This window comes from Pelmatolapia mariae, linkage group LG1 (genome assembly GCF_036321145.2).
Source record: "Pelmatolapia mariae isolate MD_Pm_ZW linkage group LG1, Pm_UMD_F_2, whole genome shotgun sequence".
NCBI lineage: Eukaryota > Metazoa > Chordata > Actinopteri > Cichliformes > Cichlidae > Pelmatolapia > Pelmatolapia mariae.
The window spans coordinates 29,729,508-29,747,272 of NC_086227.1; the positions used below are offsets into that span (position 1 = coordinate 29,729,508).

General features: G+C 40.9%; 3 protein-coding genes across 3 annotated transcripts in view; all 3 read right to left on the reverse strand.

Moving 5' to 3' along the window:
- Positions 1-1,673, reverse strand: part of myo5aa (myosin VAa) — a 66,365-nt gene extending 64,692 nt beyond the window's left edge. The window contains exon 1 of the mRNA XM_063478311.1: positions 1,439-1,673. Within this exon, the coding sequence (XP_063334381.1) occupies positions 1,439-1,468 (30 nt within the window). The 5' untranslated portion in view covers positions 1,469-1,673. The remainder of the gene's footprint in view (positions 1-1,438) is intronic.
- Positions 1,674-7,897: 6,224 nt separating this feature from the next.
- arpp19a (cAMP-regulated phosphoprotein 19a) lies at positions 7,898-11,678 on the reverse strand. The gene is made up of 3 exons (XM_063478332.1): positions 11,459-11,678; positions 10,645-10,767; positions 7,898-9,332 (listed from the first exon to the last, which is right to left on the reverse strand). Exons 1-3 carry the CDS (start codon positions 11,513-11,515, stop codon positions 9,162-9,164), a joined length of 351 nt encoding a protein of 116 aa, XP_063334402.1. The 5' UTR covers positions 11,516-11,678; the 3' UTR covers positions 7,898-9,161.
- Positions 11,679-15,445: 3,767 nt separating this feature from the next.
- The window catches only part of atosa (atos homolog A), a 32,047-nt gene continuing 29,727 nt past the window's right edge, over positions 15,446-17,765 (reverse strand). The window contains exons 9-12 of the mRNA XM_063478346.1: positions 17,325-17,483; positions 17,136-17,204; positions 16,538-16,737; positions 15,446-16,407 (exon numbers count right to left, since the gene is read on the reverse strand). Of these exons, the coding sequence (XP_063334416.1) occupies positions 16,254-16,407; positions 16,538-16,737; positions 17,136-17,204; positions 17,325-17,483 (582 nt within the window). The 3' untranslated portion in view covers positions 15,446-16,253. The remainder of the gene's footprint in view (positions 16,408-16,537; positions 16,738-17,135; positions 17,205-17,324; positions 17,484-17,765) is intronic.

The window sequence follows — 17,765 nt, forward strand, 5'->3', positions numbered from 1 at the left end:
AGGTTTCAGACAGTTTTTTTCTATTCTTTGCTCTGTCGGATGTCAGTGAGAGAATTCAGGCACATAGCTCTAAGCTAAAAGCACAGAAGCTCCACCCACCTGCCATTCAAACCTTCTGTTTGTGAGGGGCAGCCAATTAGAAGAAAGATGGCTTAAAGGAAAAAACGAAGGGAGCTAAAACAGTTAATTCTGACACTGGATGAACTGAAGGGCTGAACAAAGGCCCACTACAAGATCAATGGGGATTATTTTAAATCATGCAAAGCTACTCTAATACGATCCAAGTCTAAGATAAGGAACAATAGATGCACAAAATTCAAACATGATCAAGTCTTACCAGCAAAAGTTGACATTAAATAGGATCTAATCAATGCAGATAAGTGTCATTCTTTCCAGATGATTTCCCATCAGTGCTTTAGCTCTACATGCAGCAATTAACACATGCCTTTTTAAGTGATTCTAGAAAAACAGTCCTCTATGTACCACAAACGTTATTCACACTAAAGACACCAGCTGTCAAAGTAGGGGGATGGGTGACTCATCTCCCCTCCCTCTCCCTCACACACGCACACACACCACTTTCTTGCATCTCTGCCTCACATTTACAACCACCAACACGCAAAAGCAAAACAACAGCATGACCTTGAGAGTTAAAAGTGCAACACAGGCCTCTTTCTAGCAGAAGTATCATGGTGTCTTCAGGGACTATTTGGGTCTGCACAGCCACGCCGAGGCTTCAGGGCCTCTGAGCATCCTGGATGCTGAGGGGAAGGATGCTAAAGTGTCCGGATGCGGCGGTCTTTATGTGCATGAGCCGAGAGTACATAAAGAAAGGGCTCATACAACTGAGCCAAGAAGCTAAATCCAAAGTAATCTCTGACATTAAAATATGTCGATGCAAAGGTTTGAGCTAAAGCTAAAATAACAGGGTTTAAAGCCGAAAAAGCAGAGCCTCCATGTTGGCTGGCACCGCCTTTGCATCATCCTAGCCCCCTGGCTTCCAGAGAGTAAAATGTAAAATTAAAATATGAACGTAAAAAATAACATGTGTTTTTCTCTTTGGAGATCCAATGACTAAGTAAATCTTTTGGAAGATGTTTCTGCACGCAAAGGAGGACTATGAAGGGAGGAGGTGGAGGCGAGGAAACGACTCTGTGCTGCATCTGTCAGCTGCACCCATTTCAGCTGTTCATCCAAGGTTACATGTAAACACCTAAACAGGAGATTTAAGCGGTTTCAACCCCGTTTTCATTCATTTGCAGCCGCGGACACCGAGCCTGCACATTCCCCGAGGTGCAAAAATCAAACTTTCGGCGTTTTGTTCGTCGGGCGGAAACCTAGCTATTTTTCCTAGAGGGTGAAGCCACGATTCGGACATTTATTTAGCGGACCGGCTACAAAAAGCAGGCACCTACACAAAGCTACACACTCGCGTTACCTTTGTGTACAGCTCCTCCGACGCTGCCATGACGGTCACTCGCTATGTCCTTCCTCCAATCTGGGCTGAAAGTCCGGCAGGTCTCCGCGCTGCTCGGGGCTCAGCGTGTGTTTTCATGTAGCGGGAAAGCAAAGCGTTTGTTGCCACGGAGACTCAGGGGGAAGACGTGCCTCTTATCGCCATGATAACCCAACAGGCTCCAGGCTGCCGAGGTTTCGCTGTCTCTCACTTTGCATTCTGGGTATGATGATGGATAAAATGATTCAGCCAAACGGAGGAAAACTGCTGCCGCGTGGGAAACGGCGCGCCCTAATGGTCAAGGCTTAATACTACACATAAAGGGACGCAGGAAAGGAAACACGGGCTCCGAAATATTTAAACATAGTAAACAATCGATAATTTGCACAATGCAGAACTCCAGTTTCTTTTTTAAAATAATGTTTTTTATTGCGTCTCGTGGTGTATGACGTTTTGAGCACACCAGCTCTTCATCAGACAATGAAACACAGGACAGCGCCATGTTAAATCACCTGTGATAGGTCACAAGACCAATGGCAATAATATCCAATCAGAATCACGACTTATATAGGACAGATAACTGATAAATAATCGACATGTAGTGTGTACTACCCTAGCGTGAGCCAGAAAAATCAGTGCCAAAGAAGACAAAAAAGGAAACAGTAAGTGATCTCTCCACACACCCAGCAGCCAACATCAGGGAAGATATACATAATATAATGGCATTGATGCAATTGGTTAGACAGATATAAAACCTACTGATGTTCAGTGTATTTATTGTACCCAGCAATGCAGGCACCTCTCTCTGAGTTTTCTTACACTTGGTGACAACGCCTCCTTAATGATATATATTTGTGTTTACATTTTCATAATTATACAGTCAGGTCCATAAATATTGGGACATCGACACAATTCTAACATTTTTGGCTCTATACACCACCACAATGGATTCCAAATGAAACGAACAAGATGTGCTTTAACTGCAGACTGCCAGCTTTTATTTGAGGGTATTTACATCCAAATCAGGTGAACAGTATAGGAATTATGACAGTTTGTATATGTGCCTCCCACTTCTTAAGGGACCAAAAGTAATGGGACAATTGGCTTCTCAGCTGTTCCATGGCCAGGTGTGTGTTATTCCCTCATTACCCCAATTACAATGAACAAATAAAAGGTCCAGAGTTCATTTCAAGTGTGCTGTTTGCTTTTTGAACCTGTTGCTGTCAACTGCCATGATGAGATCCAAAGAGCTGTCACTACCAGTGAAGCAAGCCATCATTAGGCTGAAAAAACAAAACAAACCCATCAGAGAGATTGCAAAAACATCAGGCGTGGCCAAAACAACTGTTTAGAACATTCCCAAAAAGAAGGAACGCACTGGTGAGCTCAGCAACACCAAAAAACTAGGAAGACCACGGAACACAACTGTGGTGGATGACCAAAGAATCCTTTCCCTGGTGAAGAAAACACCCTTCACAACAGTTGGCCAGATCAAGAACACTCTCTAGGAGGCAGGTGTATGTGCGTCAGAGTCAACAATCAAGAGAGGACTCCACCAGTGTGAATACAGCGGGTTCACCACAAGATGTAAACCTTTGGTGAGCCCCAAAAACAGGCAGGCCAGATTAGAGTTTGCCAAACAACATCTGAAAAAGCCGTCGCAGTTCTGGAACAACATCCTATGGACAGATGAGACCAACATCAACTTGTACCAGAGTGATGCGAAGAGAAGAGTATGGAGAAGGAAAGGAACTGCTCATGATCCTAAGCATACCACCTCATCAGTGAAGCATTGTGGTGGAAGTGTCATGGCGTGGGCATGTATGGCTGCCAGTGGAACTGGTTCTCTTGTATTTATTGATGATGTGACTGCTGACAAAAGCAGCACAATGAATTCTGAAGTGTTTCGGGCAATATTATCTGCTCATATTCAGACAAATGCTTCAAAACTCATTGGACGGCGCTTCACAGTGCAGGTGGACAACGACCCAAAGCATACTGCAAAAGCAACCAAAGAGTTTTTGAAGGGAAAGAAGTGGACTGTTTTGCAATGGCCAAGTCAATCACCTGACCTGAATCCGTTTGAGCATGTATTTCACTTGCTGAAGACAAAACTGAAGGGAAAATACCCCAAGAACAAGCAGGAACTGAAGACTGTTGCAGTAGAGGCCTGGCAGAGCATCACCAGGGATGAAACCCGGCGTCTGGTGATGTCTATGTGTTCCAGACTTCAGGCTGTGATTGACTGTAAAGGATTTGCAACCAAGTATTAAAAAATGAATGTTTGATTTATGGTTCTTATTCTGTCCCATTACTTTTGGTCCCTCAAGAAGTGGGAGGCACATTTGCAAACTGTTGTAGTTCCTACACCGTTCACCTGATTTGGATGTAAATACCCTCAAATAAAAGCTGACACTGCAGTTAAAGCATGTCTTGTTCGTTTCATTTGGAATCCATTGTGGTGGTGTATGGAGCCAAAAATGTTAGAATTGTGTCGATGTCCCAATATTTATGGACCTGACTGTATATACATATAGCAAAAACCTTAGGTGACATATTCTGGTTAACTGGGTGAGTCATATATTATTTGTGTATTGTCGATGTAAAAACCCACCTAGGGACAAGGACTGGAAATTAAAAATATTTGTATTTTTGCAGATACAAATATACTGTGATCTGTTTACTTGTAACGTGTGTGTGTGTGTGTGTGTGTGTGTGTGTGTGTGTGTGTGTGTGTGTGTGTGTGTGTGTATAAAAATTCAGTGAGTTTCTGGGCTTCAGGCAGACTGCTGCATGTTTCATGTTGTGCTGCACTAATGCTGGATTCTGAGCCATAGGAAACGCAAAAGAAGATAGTTGGAATTTATAAAACAGGAGAGATATAAAAAGATAAGGATCGCTGACGTTTTGAGGATGTGTGAGCAACATAGGCTGAAGGAACTTGGTCAGAATTGATGCCAAGATGAATGCAGAAAACGCTGGAGGAAAATTTGCACTCATCAGCCCTGAAGCTGCATATGGAAGACACTCAGATGATCCAACATGACAAGGATCCAAAACACAAGGCCGAGTCTACCGACCACTTTGGGGAAATCTGAAACATGCAGTTCATGCAAGACAGGCCAAAAAATTTCGAACTGGAGGCAATTTGCCAAGAAGACTGGGCAGCTTTACCATCTGAGAAAATAAAAGTGCCTCAACCACAACTACTACAAAGGTCTTACAGCTGTCATTGATGTTAACGGAGGCAATACACGGTATATAGAATAGAATAGAAAATAGAATAGAATAGAATAGCCCTTTATTGTCATTGTACATATAAGACAAAATTGTAGGTCCTCCACACCAACTGTGCCAGAATAAAATATAAATGGTAGAGAGCAGGAATAAATAGCAAACAGGAGAAATATATATAATCCAGATGGATATATACAAAACAAAATAAATATTTACAAAAATAAGAGAAAGGCACACATTAGAGAACAAAATGGTTGCAAAGTGCTTAGAAGTAATGCAAAGAAAAGACTTGGTCTGAATAGAGTCTGCGTGTGAAGAAGCTATTTGTGAGTCTGGAGTTGTGGGACCTAATTGACCAGAGGCCAGTGGGCCAAACAGGTGGTGAGAGGGATACAAGGGGTCACCTGTGATGGCCCTGGTTTTTCTGAGACAAGAGCATGAGGTGATGGTCTGGCAATTACCCTTTGCACAGCCTTCCTGTCTTTAGTAGTGGCTCCTGCGTACCAAACGCCCAGCCAATAGCAGAGCACGCTCTCCACTGAGGAGCGCTAGAAGGTCAGCAGCAGCTTCCAGTCCAGTTTATTCTTCCTTAGGGCATGGAGGAAGCACAGCCACTGCTAGGTTGGGTTAGTGTGCAGTTATAGGTGTACAGAGTGTACAATAGGGGGTTGAGAATGCAGCTCTGCAGGGATCCGGTGCTGGAACTAGGGTATGTAAACTTTTGGTAGGGTATGTAAATTTTTGATCAGTGTCATTCTGATTTTAAAAAGGCAAACACAACCACTGACAATGAGTAAAAGAAACGTTTTTGTATTATCATTCATATTCTCTGAAAAATGGCCAAAAATCACAAATTCTGCCAGGGCACAACTGGAATGACAACAAATATGAAATATGAAAAGTGGGGCTGAAATTTAAATGGTGACAACAGATTAGTTTAGACATCTGTTAGATCAGAATCTAACATTTAAAATTCACATTGAAAACTCTGTGTTAATATTGATATACTAATATTAACACTTGTGCATGTATGTGTGTGCTTCCTTCCTCCTTATCATTATCATAAATGCATGAAAACCACAAACGCTGTCTTGGCTGTCATTATATTTTACACATTTGTCCCCAGAGTTGGCACAAACAGAAGGCTCAAGAAACTGGCTTGAGATGATTTGATCTTTGCGACAATGTGTGTTATCCTGCTGTACACTGTGGTGTATCCACTGACATGGTCAGCAACAATACTCAGGTAGGCTGTGTTGTTTAAAACCACCCAAGAGTGGCACCTGGTGTACTTTTTTGCTGCTGTAGCTAATCTGCTTCAAAGATTCGACATGTTGTGTGTCCAGAGATGCTCTTCTGCATACCTTGGTTGTAATGAGTGATTATTTTAGCTTCTGTTACTTTCCCATCAGTTCCAAGCAGTCTGGGCATTCTCTTCTGATCGCTGGCATCAACAAGCCACTTTCACCCAGAGAACTGCTGCTCACTGAATATTTTCTTTATTTTTTTCAGTCAATTCTCGGTTAACTCTAGAGATGGTTGTATGGAAAAATCTCAGTACATCCACATTTTCTGAAATAGTCAGATGAGACCATCTAACTGTCACGTTTTAAAGTCCATTAAATCACCTTTTTTTTCCTCATTCCGATGCTCAGTTTGAAATTCAGCAGGCTGTCTTTACCATGTCTAAATACCCAAATGCAATGAGTTTCTGCCATGTGACTGATTAAATATTTGCATTACCGGACAGTTGAACCAGTGTATAATTCATATTCATCTTCACATGTCATTGCATTGTAATTATAGTTTTAAGTATTTAGCTCCTTTTCTTTCTGCCAAGCTGTTCTTGTATTCTTCACCCTATTGATGTATTCATTCTGTTGTATTTTAATGACAGCTCCTTCTCCCAGTGAGCCCAGGCTCCATTTCGTTTGGAGTTTTTGGCCCTGGTTAGGTCTCCCAAGGCAAACTAGTCCTGAGTGAGGAAATGGAAGAGAACAAGCGACCAGCTTACCCTGACTTGAATAGGGCTACCTGGGCCTCACCCTGGAGTCAAGAATGGGAGGGAGCTTAACCTCCTAGGACCTGGCATCCATGTATGTGGACATCACATTTTGGGTTATTTAGTCCAAAATACTAAATCTTGCTCTACAAGGGCCTGATATCCACTTACGAGGACATTATACTGCTACTGTTCTATCAAAATTTTAAATGAATATCCTCATATGTGGCTCTGATTTTTCTTAGAAACAAAAATTAGGTAAAAAAAAAAATCTGGTAATTCTTTGTTTTTACATTCATGAGGTCCCAATCAGACCAAATATCAAAGAGAAATTAATAATGCATGCCATGGAAGAGTTTGGGTCTTAGGAGGTTAAGGGAGAGCACTTGGGCCTTAACCCATGTAGGCCACCTGGAGTTGCCCTTAATGAGAGGCGGTGGGCAAGGGTGGGTATCCTTGTATCCCTATTGCTTGCTGTGTGCACCCTGGGGGGCTTCGCCCATGAATGAGGGGGTTGCTTACCTGGGTTTGTGCCTATGGACCGAATGATATTTTAGAGAACCCAGCCTTCTGGGAGTGACGGGGTGTGGCTCTTGAGAGTCCTCCATTTAGTGACTGTGTCATCCTACTGGTGGACTTTAATGCTTACAGGGAAACAACACTGAGACCTGGTGGGGCGTGACTGGGAGGAACGGTCTGCCTAATGGTGTGTTATTAGACTTCTGGGCAAATAACGGTTTATCAATTATAAACACCATGTTCAAACAAAAGGGTGCCCCTAAGTGCACATGGCACCAGGACACCCTGGTTGCAGGTCGAGGGTTGATTTTGTAACGGTATCATCAGATCTGCAAGTATATCTTCTGGACACTTGGGTGAAGAGAGGAACTGAGCCGTCAACTTATCACCACCTAGTGGTGAGTTGGACAAATCTGGCGTGCCTAAACATTTAGGCTCCTCTGCTTGTGTGACCATATTCCAAGGTTAGCAGAAGAAAATAGATGCTTGCATATTTATTCTTATTTAAACTATTTTGTTATAGGCTGTACTTAAATTCTGGCTCCTGGAACACAGAAATATTCTAACTTCTAGAAAATAAACTATTTTAAATCTTACTATGTAAACATTAGATTTACCATGTAAACATTAGCAATCTGAAAGCACCTTAAATACACCGTAGGTCTTTAAAGATTACACAAAAGTATTGTGCAAAACTACTTTATTTACAAAACAAAATGGCACAATGTGACAGCAGGGCAGCCATGTACATGCACAACTTGGACAGATGTCCTAGCTTTGATTTATCACACCACAAGTAAATTGCATCTGGCCAGTAAAAACCCCTGGAAAAGCACAATGCAGGGCTAAAGATAAAACTACTTTAAGTCATGATTACACAAGATTATTTCCCCAAAACTTACACTATTTGTTCCTTGTTTTTGTCCACCAATGTATACAGCATACAGGATTTTACCCTTCAGGTCCTGTATCCCCTCTAACCCTTTAAAACCTGATTCATTCATGATGACTCCATCCTTAGGAGAGGACTGTGTCGCCATATAAAATGGAGCAGCACACAGTGTAAACTTAAAAACACTGCATTTTGCTCCTGTAAGAAGAAGATCTATTTCCGACACTTCTTGAAGGAACTACCTGCTACTAGCATTTGAGCCGCACCAAAGCTTTTTAGCATCTCTTTTAAACATCTGCTCAGTGCACCTTGATGAATAAAAATGCAGTATGTGAAGCTTCACCTTCGGGAGCCCAGCATCACACATGCAGTTCAAAGTGACACCCCGGCCTTCACTGCAAGGTCCTTTAATGCAGACACAATCATAGTGTTAATAAAACGGAACTTGGCCTCTGAATTACTATATTCAATCATTCAAGCATATTGACAGCATAATTTAGAGTAAGGTCATACAGTGAATAATACAAATCTGATGTAAAACATTCTGCCCCTGTGCCAGACAAATATATATCAGATACATACACACACACACAATCATAATCTCCAGACTGAACACCACACTAAATCACCCCCGCGCCCAAACCTCACAAGATGCAAGCTTCTGCTGCTTGCCCCTCACTTCAGCTCGTAAACAGTCATATCTGTTGTCCATCCATTGTTCAGAGGCATCACAGACTGTTTCTTCAGTGTACATGGACAAACATGGAGGTAAAGACAAGACATGAAGGAAAAGTAGGAGGACAATAACAGAGGAAAGGATGTGGTGGCAGCAGAGAAAAAGCCAAAGGGTGGGTTGAAACAAAAAAACATAAAAAAAGGATTTGACATGGTTGACCTGGAGGTGTGGAATCCAGTTGGGTGGGGCCCAGGCCAGTGTGGAGAGGGTGGAGTGATAAAGTGAGACATAGGAGAGGTAATATTAAATCTCTGAGACTTAAGTGGAGAGGGTTAGGGGCTGGGAGGTGCTGAGGGGGCCATCTGAGGCTGCGTGTACATCAGCCTGCCAGTTTACTGGCCACAAGAGAGGGTTTCCTCTGGGGCAGGTCCTGGGGGGTGGGGATGTGGTCCCCTGTGATCTCGGTCTTCTCTGGTGCAGCTGTTGGCAGCTGTTTGTTCTTTATCTTCGCTTTTGCCATGTTGTAGTCACCAGAGTCAAAGTACTTTTGCTGCAGAAAAACAGAAGATTCAAATTAAACAAAAGTGGCACCAATGAAAATTGACACCAATTTAAAAATGTCTCATTTTTTTAAACATCAGAGTAAATCCCACAAACTGTGATCTTGATCAAAAAGGTACACTCCTGAGATTTTATTAAGGAATTTTAACCAGGTCTTTCTTTTTTCTTATTGACAACTGGTGGAGGCTAACCCAAATGGTAAATACAAGCTGTGTTTCTGTGGTCTCTCAGGGCATCACACAGAAAATACAAATGCCAAACTGTCAAGAAAACTTTCCTCAGAGAGGACAATGCAAACACTGAAAGAAAAAAAATCCACTATAAGAAATACACTCAGTAACAATCTTCATCAGCAAATTAAATGTAAAAACTAGGAAAAGAAAAAACTAATTTTAGCAAGTGTCTTGATGCATGCTCAATCATCCAGGTAAGGAAATCCCAAAAAGTTGATTCATCTGGACATAGCGCTTTCAGTGGGAGAAAAGTTTCATCACTCATCCAAGTGACTTCTTCAGTTTCAGCTGACTGCAGGTTTCCCCACCTTTATAAACAGTACTTCTGCACAATGACTGAAACTAGTATCACTTGCGAATAATAGCAAACAATAATTTTAGGGAACATCAATTTTTCAAAAAGAAATTACTGCAGCAGGTAATTTCTTGTGAAAAGTACAAGAAAAATATTTGTTAATTCCAAGAAAATTCATCTTGGGTAGTGCATTATTATCAAAACAAACATGATTACTAAAATGTTCTAAAAGAGAATGGAAAATTTCCTGGAAGCTGACCACTCAGGTTAAATCACGCTGTGACATATTATTAAGCCCTTCAGCAGATATAAGATTGTCTTCTACTGACAGGTGATTACTTTTAAAAAGTCAAGTAATTATTACGGTGCCAATCACAAGTTATTTAAACCAAACCCTATTTTCGATTCTCTGCTGTCCCAGATTTTACAACATGACAGAAGCAGAAAATCCTTAAATTGCATCTACAATCAAAGTCGATTTTACCAAGACTGATCTGTTTTCTATGGAAGACAATACTGGAAATGTACTTGCTTTACAAGTTAAAAAACCAAAAATAAAACAAAAAAAACCAAATATGTATCAGTTTCTGAGTGGGACATTTATTTCTTTCCTGATAATCTGGGCTGGACATATTTCTCTATTAACTATGTTCAACACCAATAACTTGCTAGTCAGGACCGTGTAGTGCACCTATATAAAATAGCAAAAGTTTCAAGGACTATCCTTAAGTGAACCCTTTATGTTTTGAAGACAAACACAAGAGATTACTCACCCCTTTCTGAAGGCGTTTCCGGAGTAAATCCGACCCGCCAGGTTTATTTCCCAAATTTGGATATCTTGCTTTCAGTTTAGCCTCCTCTGCCTTCTCGGGGCTGATCGTCTTTTCCTGAACCTCCTGTAAACAAACAGAAGCATAAGATTAGATTAATCAGCTCTCGGTCAGCACCACACTTACACAGACGTTTAAGCCCGTAAAACTATGAATAAAACCTATCTAATGACGTTTGAAGGCTGCTTATTGAACAACTTTACTGAATACGTTGGTGGCAAAGGGTGGTCCTCCATGGAAAAGCATTTAAATTCACCGCTCCCGCATATTAACGTCAAGCTAAACAGAAGCATTAGGAAGCGTTAGCATATCCTAGTAGCCATTAACGTGTAGGTTGGACCACCGGTTGGGATTGTCGTTGCTGTAAAAAAAAGAAAAAGAAAAAAAAAGTACGCTATCAATAGCCAGGCTGGCAAGACAGTTAATTAGACAGGCCCTGATTTAGCACTTCTAGTTTAAAGAGAACTGTCACTGTGCTGAATGAGCTAAGCTAATTTTTTAGCAGCTAAGCTAATAGATGCTTTGAATGTCATGTCAGCTAACATCAAAACACTTCCAGCTGAAAGACAAAGCGCGAATTACTACGTAATAGAAGATCGTTAGGATACCCGACGAACAATGTTAATCTACCTGGGTCTCGGTAGCTAGTTGTGATTTATATGTCAACAACGAAATAGAGGAAGAGGAGCTAAGCTACAGTGTTAGGTTACCACGAAGCAACCGTCCCCGGGGCTCGTGAGGAAAAGCCCGCGTTTACCTTCTCTTCCACCGGCGTCTCCTCAGCTGTCTGAGTCTCTTCGTTATCCCCCGACATCTTTAAACAGTCGTGATTTTTGTCTGGAGACCGCTCACCAGCCGAACAAGTGTTCCACAAATCCCCCGCTCGCGTGTTGCTCGCCCGATTCGACTCTGACTCACCGAACCCAACCGAGAGCTGCCGAGCGATCACTCCCGCACAAAATACTACGTCACATGCGGAGACACCACGCGCGCTCCCGCCGTGCACACGCACCGGGTACGGAGTTCAGATTTAGGTTGCATAATGACACAAAGATCAGCTGCTGGGTCCATGTGCTGTGTCACAAATCCAGATCTCAGACAATAATCCGCAGATCTGGAGGATGGAGAGCCCGGCACCGCTTAATGCTGGACGATTTATTTTCCGTTTCCTCACGACATCTCATTGCACAAAACCAAGAGGAATACAGCTATACAAAATAAAGTGTTTTCTTTTTATACCCACCCCCAGACTAATTTGTTTTTCCTTCTGATTAAAAAAAAAGCCAAATATGAGCACGTGTAGTGTAAACGATGAATGTTTCAGAACCCATTTGTCATTTTTTAGAAATTTATTGACATGTTTAATGAACCAGTTTGAAATGATTTGAATTTTTGTGACGTGATGTGTTATGCTGCCGGAAGCCACCATCAGAATATGAGTACACTGGCCATAAAGGGATGACACGATCAGCAGCAATCCACACATTGGATGTGGGATTTAGCTCAGATCATGCTAAGGGCCCCACAGTGTTCCAAGAAACAAGTTTAAACTAGTGTACTTGAACAAGTGTACTTGCATTACTTCTTAAACCCTTTTACTTAAAATCAATGATATTCACACTACCCCTTCGAAAGGATCTTATTGTATCAAAAGTAAAAAATTTCTAGTCATCTCCAATCATTGTATTGACAACAAAGAGGATTGTTCAAGCTGTAAACGACCGGTCATTTAATCTTTGTTATGATACCTCAGATTCCAGAAATCTATCATTTTAAAGGCAAAATACCTGGAAATACCTTGCATGGTGGATCCGGTGGTTATGTAAGCTGGAAGTCATGTCAAGTCATTCTTTCAACAAGTTAAAAGAATTTGGTTCGATCCATTTATTATTTGGCTCTATAACACTTATGTATATAGAAGAACTTCCATCCACTTGATGTTCTCTCTTAACCAATGTTCCCTCTAATTTTTCACGTGTCTGAGCGAACACACAAACTCCCTGAGCGGTCCCTTGGACCACTGTGAGCAACAGCAGACGTGTGCACTGTGGTCACGCCACCATCGAATCCATCCAAGTTACATGGTTTATTAAAATAATCAAATTACAGCATTTACATTTATTTTAGACTACTTTTAATTAACTGCTTTAGCCCACTTACAATGAAAATTTAAAAAAAATCTTGTTCATGACCTGTGTAGTATGTTAACACTATTGGAAGTAAAAATAACTTGAATTCCAATTTTGAAAACAGAACTTTCATTTCTTTTTTTTTTCTTTTTTTTTTATAAAGCTCTGACTTGTATTATGAGTATGAGTCTGTGGTCTGGGAGAGAGTCTGTAACTCTCTGTCTGCAAAATACAGTATATAATGACCAATGTTGGGCAATTAATTATATAGTTACTTCTTCAAAAAGTAACTGAGTTGTGCAAACAACAAAGCTTTGTGCAGCTGTTTACCTAAAAATACAGCCAAGGCGTTTTTTTTTAAATAAACATTTCAAACTATTTACAGAACAATCAGCTGTTCTGCATCAAATTTGATGCCACATAAATTATTTGTGCCACTCCAAAAAATAATTTCTGTCCACTATGAGTTAAAGGAGAACATCACAAGCCTGATACCTGCAGGCCTGACAACAGGAGATCACTCCTGTAACATCTGTAACATTCAGTAGTCGCCTCATTGTTCTGACACACACAACAAAACTATTGACTACACTACACACTAACTACACAAGATTTGCGCTAAACGTCTCAAATCTCTCACATCTCAAAACACCGCCGTTACTCCTAAAACTTCCCCCCTTCCCAAACATCTAAATGCCATGTTACCATATCATTTTTTGATTGGTCGACATGGTACATTTTTCGACCAATAGGAAGGGGGTGGAGGGGGGGGGGGGTTGGGTTTTGTTTTTGCTCTTGCTCACAGGCGGAGAGCGCTTTCGTTTACATCTCCAATGGTTGTACACGTTGTCATTAACGTGGCTTCACTCCACATCAGCCACGCCGCTTTGCTAGCTAAAACACCGGTCTCGGCACATAACGACGCTGTCATAGCCTGTAAACGACGTTGATTAGCTGCGTATATACGAATGTGAATCGCATTATTGGCTGGACTATGGGATAAGGTGGCATCGTTCTAATCCCATACGGGAGCAGCCAGTCACTTACTGACTAACACTGCAAAACAGAATTGTTAAAGTATTGATTTTAATTTCAATTCAGGTTAGATTTTTTTTTTGTGCGCAACACAGATTTTCTGTGCGCAGAGACCGTGCCAGCAGTGCGCAATTGCGCACGCGCGCAGCTTAGAGGGAACATCAAGTTTTCACAGATGCCATTCACAATTTCCTTTCCCCTTTCTCAGACACACACTGAAGGACAACAGACCACAGGCCCAGACCCTGACAGTGCCCAACAGGTGTGCGTCAGATACAATACAAGCCCCCAGTTTCTTAATAGAAAATATGAAAAATTATGTAATTTTCAAAATAAAGTCCTCCAATATAGGAAACTATTCAGTTGGTTTGATTTTTAAAATAAAAGCTCTGGAAACAGTATAAACGTTGAACAGGATTCTTTAAAATTTAACTTTCTCAGAAAAGAAAAAGTTAGTTTTCAGAAACGTATGATTTTCAAAGTAAAACACCCCAGTTATTTAGTTTATAAAACTGGCTAAGTTTAGCCTATTCTCAGTTTTATAAATTAAGAGACTAGTATTTCTTTATTATTTCTTCATTTTTTAACCATATAAATATCCCTTCATCCTTTTTCTTAGCCAACCAATTTTGCAAGTATGTTAGTAGCAACAACCCCACTAGGAATTTCCCAGAACATATAAAATGATAAAAAAATAATTGAAATATTTGAAATGCATTTGGGGTGTATGGTAACAAAGACTCACTGTTTTGAACCGGAAAAAAACAAAACAAAACAAATTTCTGTAATTACATAAAGCAATTTAACTTATGTTTAAACTTTCAGTTATACATCAGATATACCGTTTTTACTCTTATTGTGATTAAAATGGTTCATGTGCATATACTTTTAATGATTACAGCCTAATATACAAGGAATGCTTGTGACTCATCCTGAAAAGTGCGCTATGCTGTCTGTGTTTGAAAAACATCAACAGTGTACTAAAAACAAGGGCTGTCAGTAACAGATCTCAACACATGTATTTATAGTGTTGTTTTGCACCAGGATGAGTCAGTGACTACTGGCCAATGTTTAAAATAAAAAAAATGTGTGGGGGTGTGACAGCTGAAAATCAGCTATCACACCCCACACATCATTCTTGCCATTCCCACATTCTCTTATGCACCTTTTATCTTGCATTTAGTAGAAAACCAGTTACTGTTTGCACATAAAGACGGAGGTGAGCATCGAGACACATCAAAAGGCAGAACAGGAAACATGGTGTGAGAATTAAACCACAAAGAGACACAGCAGATTCCAGATTGCTTTAGAAGATATATAGATATATTTTTTCAGATTTGAATATTAATGTCAAAAATACATACTATGATATACAGTTTGCACTACATCATCTTAGCATGGCAGACGTCACAAGTAATAACTGAAATATTTAAATATTAAATAAACCGATGGTAAGTAAACTGAAAGTGAATGTGTAAACACTAAACTAAGGTTATTCTTTCTATTGCAACACTTCCAATAAAGTGGTTTTGTAACAGTACAAAAGTATTAGAATATTTCTATTTTCTGTTTCATTTCCAGTTATATTGAGAAAAAAAAATCCACAGTGCACTTCTGATGTTCTGCTGTGATGCTTTCACGTAAGTCTATCTTGATTGCTCGTTCGACTGTTTTTTGTTTTGTTTTTGTTGCTGTTTTTTTTCTTTCAGTGGTCCATGGTATATGTTGCACCGCGGTTTGCCATAGGGTTCTTCATCTATATGCACAACCTCTGCTCCGAGCTCAGGAATCACAGAGAGAAAACTGAGTTCACGTTCAGCTGGGTCAATCTAATCTTCAAAAATTTAAAATCGGAATCGTTTATTATTAAAAGGCCATCACATTCAATTAGAAACAAATTATTTCTTATTTCACACTCAAAAGGTCCAATTAACATTTCGATTTAACGCCTCGACTCTTTTCAAATCAATTTTTTGTCTAACTTTATGTGTGTCTACTCTCCTGCAAGACGCTGGAGGGGATACACACAACAGAAGGTAAGCGTGTTACCCATGAAATCTGTTAAAAACATATTGACCAGGAGTACAACATCAGAAATACATCCTTAAACTGAAACTTTTGACTCAGCCTCTCTGCTCCAAAGCTGTAAGCTTAACAGAGAACAAGCTTTTATTTCTGATGAGTCTCCTAGGATCTCAGCTTGCCAGTTTTGGATGACAGGGGATGAAACATAAGTTTGTGGAGACAGACCATGAGAGGCTTTTGACTCTGGTCCTTAAACCTCGTCTCTTTTCAAATGGACTAACGGTCTGAGTCTGTCGCTGGCATCAAGTTGTGACTAATGTTTCAGTAGTGGCCTGCCGGGTGGAGGAGGGAGGGCTTCAGGCCTCAGCAGCGGGAAGAGTACGGCGGGTCAACAGGGGACTCTGTGAAGGACTGGAGCTCGTAGGCAGCACCGCTGTCCACCTCCATGGACTTCCTGGAAAACAGCAGACGGATGTCCCTATGGAGGTAGATCTTCCCAGACTTAGAGCTCTGGAACCTGGTGGAGGTTGGGAGAGGGAGAAAAGCATGAAATGACAGGCCAAAAGCATGAAAATGGGAGTATAAACATGGGTGCTGCTGGATATGCTCCACTTTGAGTGTTCAGACAAAAATAACAGCCATCTCACCTCAGGTGAATGAGGTAGCGCAAGGTTCGTCCCTGGCCCAGGGCGAGGGGTTTCCTGCTGGTCTGATTGTTTGTGTCACGACGGACGGGAACAGAGAAGGTCCTCTGGCGTAAGAAGGTCTGGTGTCCAGCTGGCATGGCTCGTAGGTCGTACATCACAACAAACATCTTTACCACTGTCTTGTTAGGGTTGAATAAGGTCTGAGGGGTTTAACCGGAGAGCATGGCAGGGTTAAAACCATTTTAAAGTCAGGCTTTGTAATAAGTTTTAACACTGTCTTTCATTTAACTATAGCAAATATTTTTTACACTTTACATGCTGTGATCAAGATACATAATATGACTATTCCTCTATACCTACAATCCCAACAATGTAATCAGAGTATTAAGGAGAAAAGAACTTTCTGCACTATAAATGAAACAAAACATAGCCTTGAAAAGGTCCCTGCATGTTTAATGATGCAGTTTCCTCTACATCCACAAGGAGTCTCCATTCACTTTTGTTACTTACTGTAATCTGCTCTTTGTTCTCAGCCACGCTGTGATGTAGCTATATTTTGAAAACATGTCTACTGTCAACTGTGAAAGAAAATCCTCACCACTTGAATGGTTCCTGATGGAGGTACACGATAGCCCCTTTTTCCCAGGGACTCCAGGTTTATCACACCCTGCCAGAAAACACATGACAATCAAAAACAGGCAAACAGAAGTAACACACATGAGCTAATATGGTTTTATCTCTAGGATTAGGGGGCTATATTATTACTTTATAGAAAAAGAAATATTACCATATATGGTGAGGGAGCATTGTCATCAGAGACACTATAGAATGACACATCTACAGGTAAGGTAAGGTGACTGGGGCAGAAGGATCCGCTGGCGCCGACCTCTGCTGTGAAACCCTCCACTGTCCCTAAAGGCTCCAGGCGGTAGTTCAGCACACACTCCTAATGGGACACAAGTTCAGCTTTAAAAATGTCACTCTTACTTTTCTACAGCTTGACAGTTTTGGTTTTCACTTGAAAGTTTTAAAATCAGGACTTGTTAGACCATGTTTCACAGCTATGTTTTCATTGTTCTTTAAAAAAAGTACAACCTGCAGTATGGTGGTTGCTCAAGGTTAAATCCCTTTGAGAATGTGACAGTTTAGGGATCCAAAAAGGAGAAGCGGACTTGAGCTAATGTCAAAAATGATAGCTGAAGAGAAGAGATGATTCTGTGTTTGTGTG

Coding starts and splice junctions, on each gene's coding strand:
- arpp19a (XM_063478332.1), bottom strand. CDS start 11,515: ATGTCGGGGGATAACGAAGAGACTCAGACAGCTGAGGAGACGCCGGTG. Junction 10,768..11,458: donor AGACGCCGGTGGAAGAGAAG/GTAAACGCGGGC, acceptor GTTTGTTTACAG/GAGGTTCAGGAAAAGACGAT. Junction 9,333..10,644: donor GGAAACGCCTTCAGAAAGGG/GTGAGTAATCTC, acceptor GTTTTTCTGCAG/CAAAAGTACTTTGACTCTGG.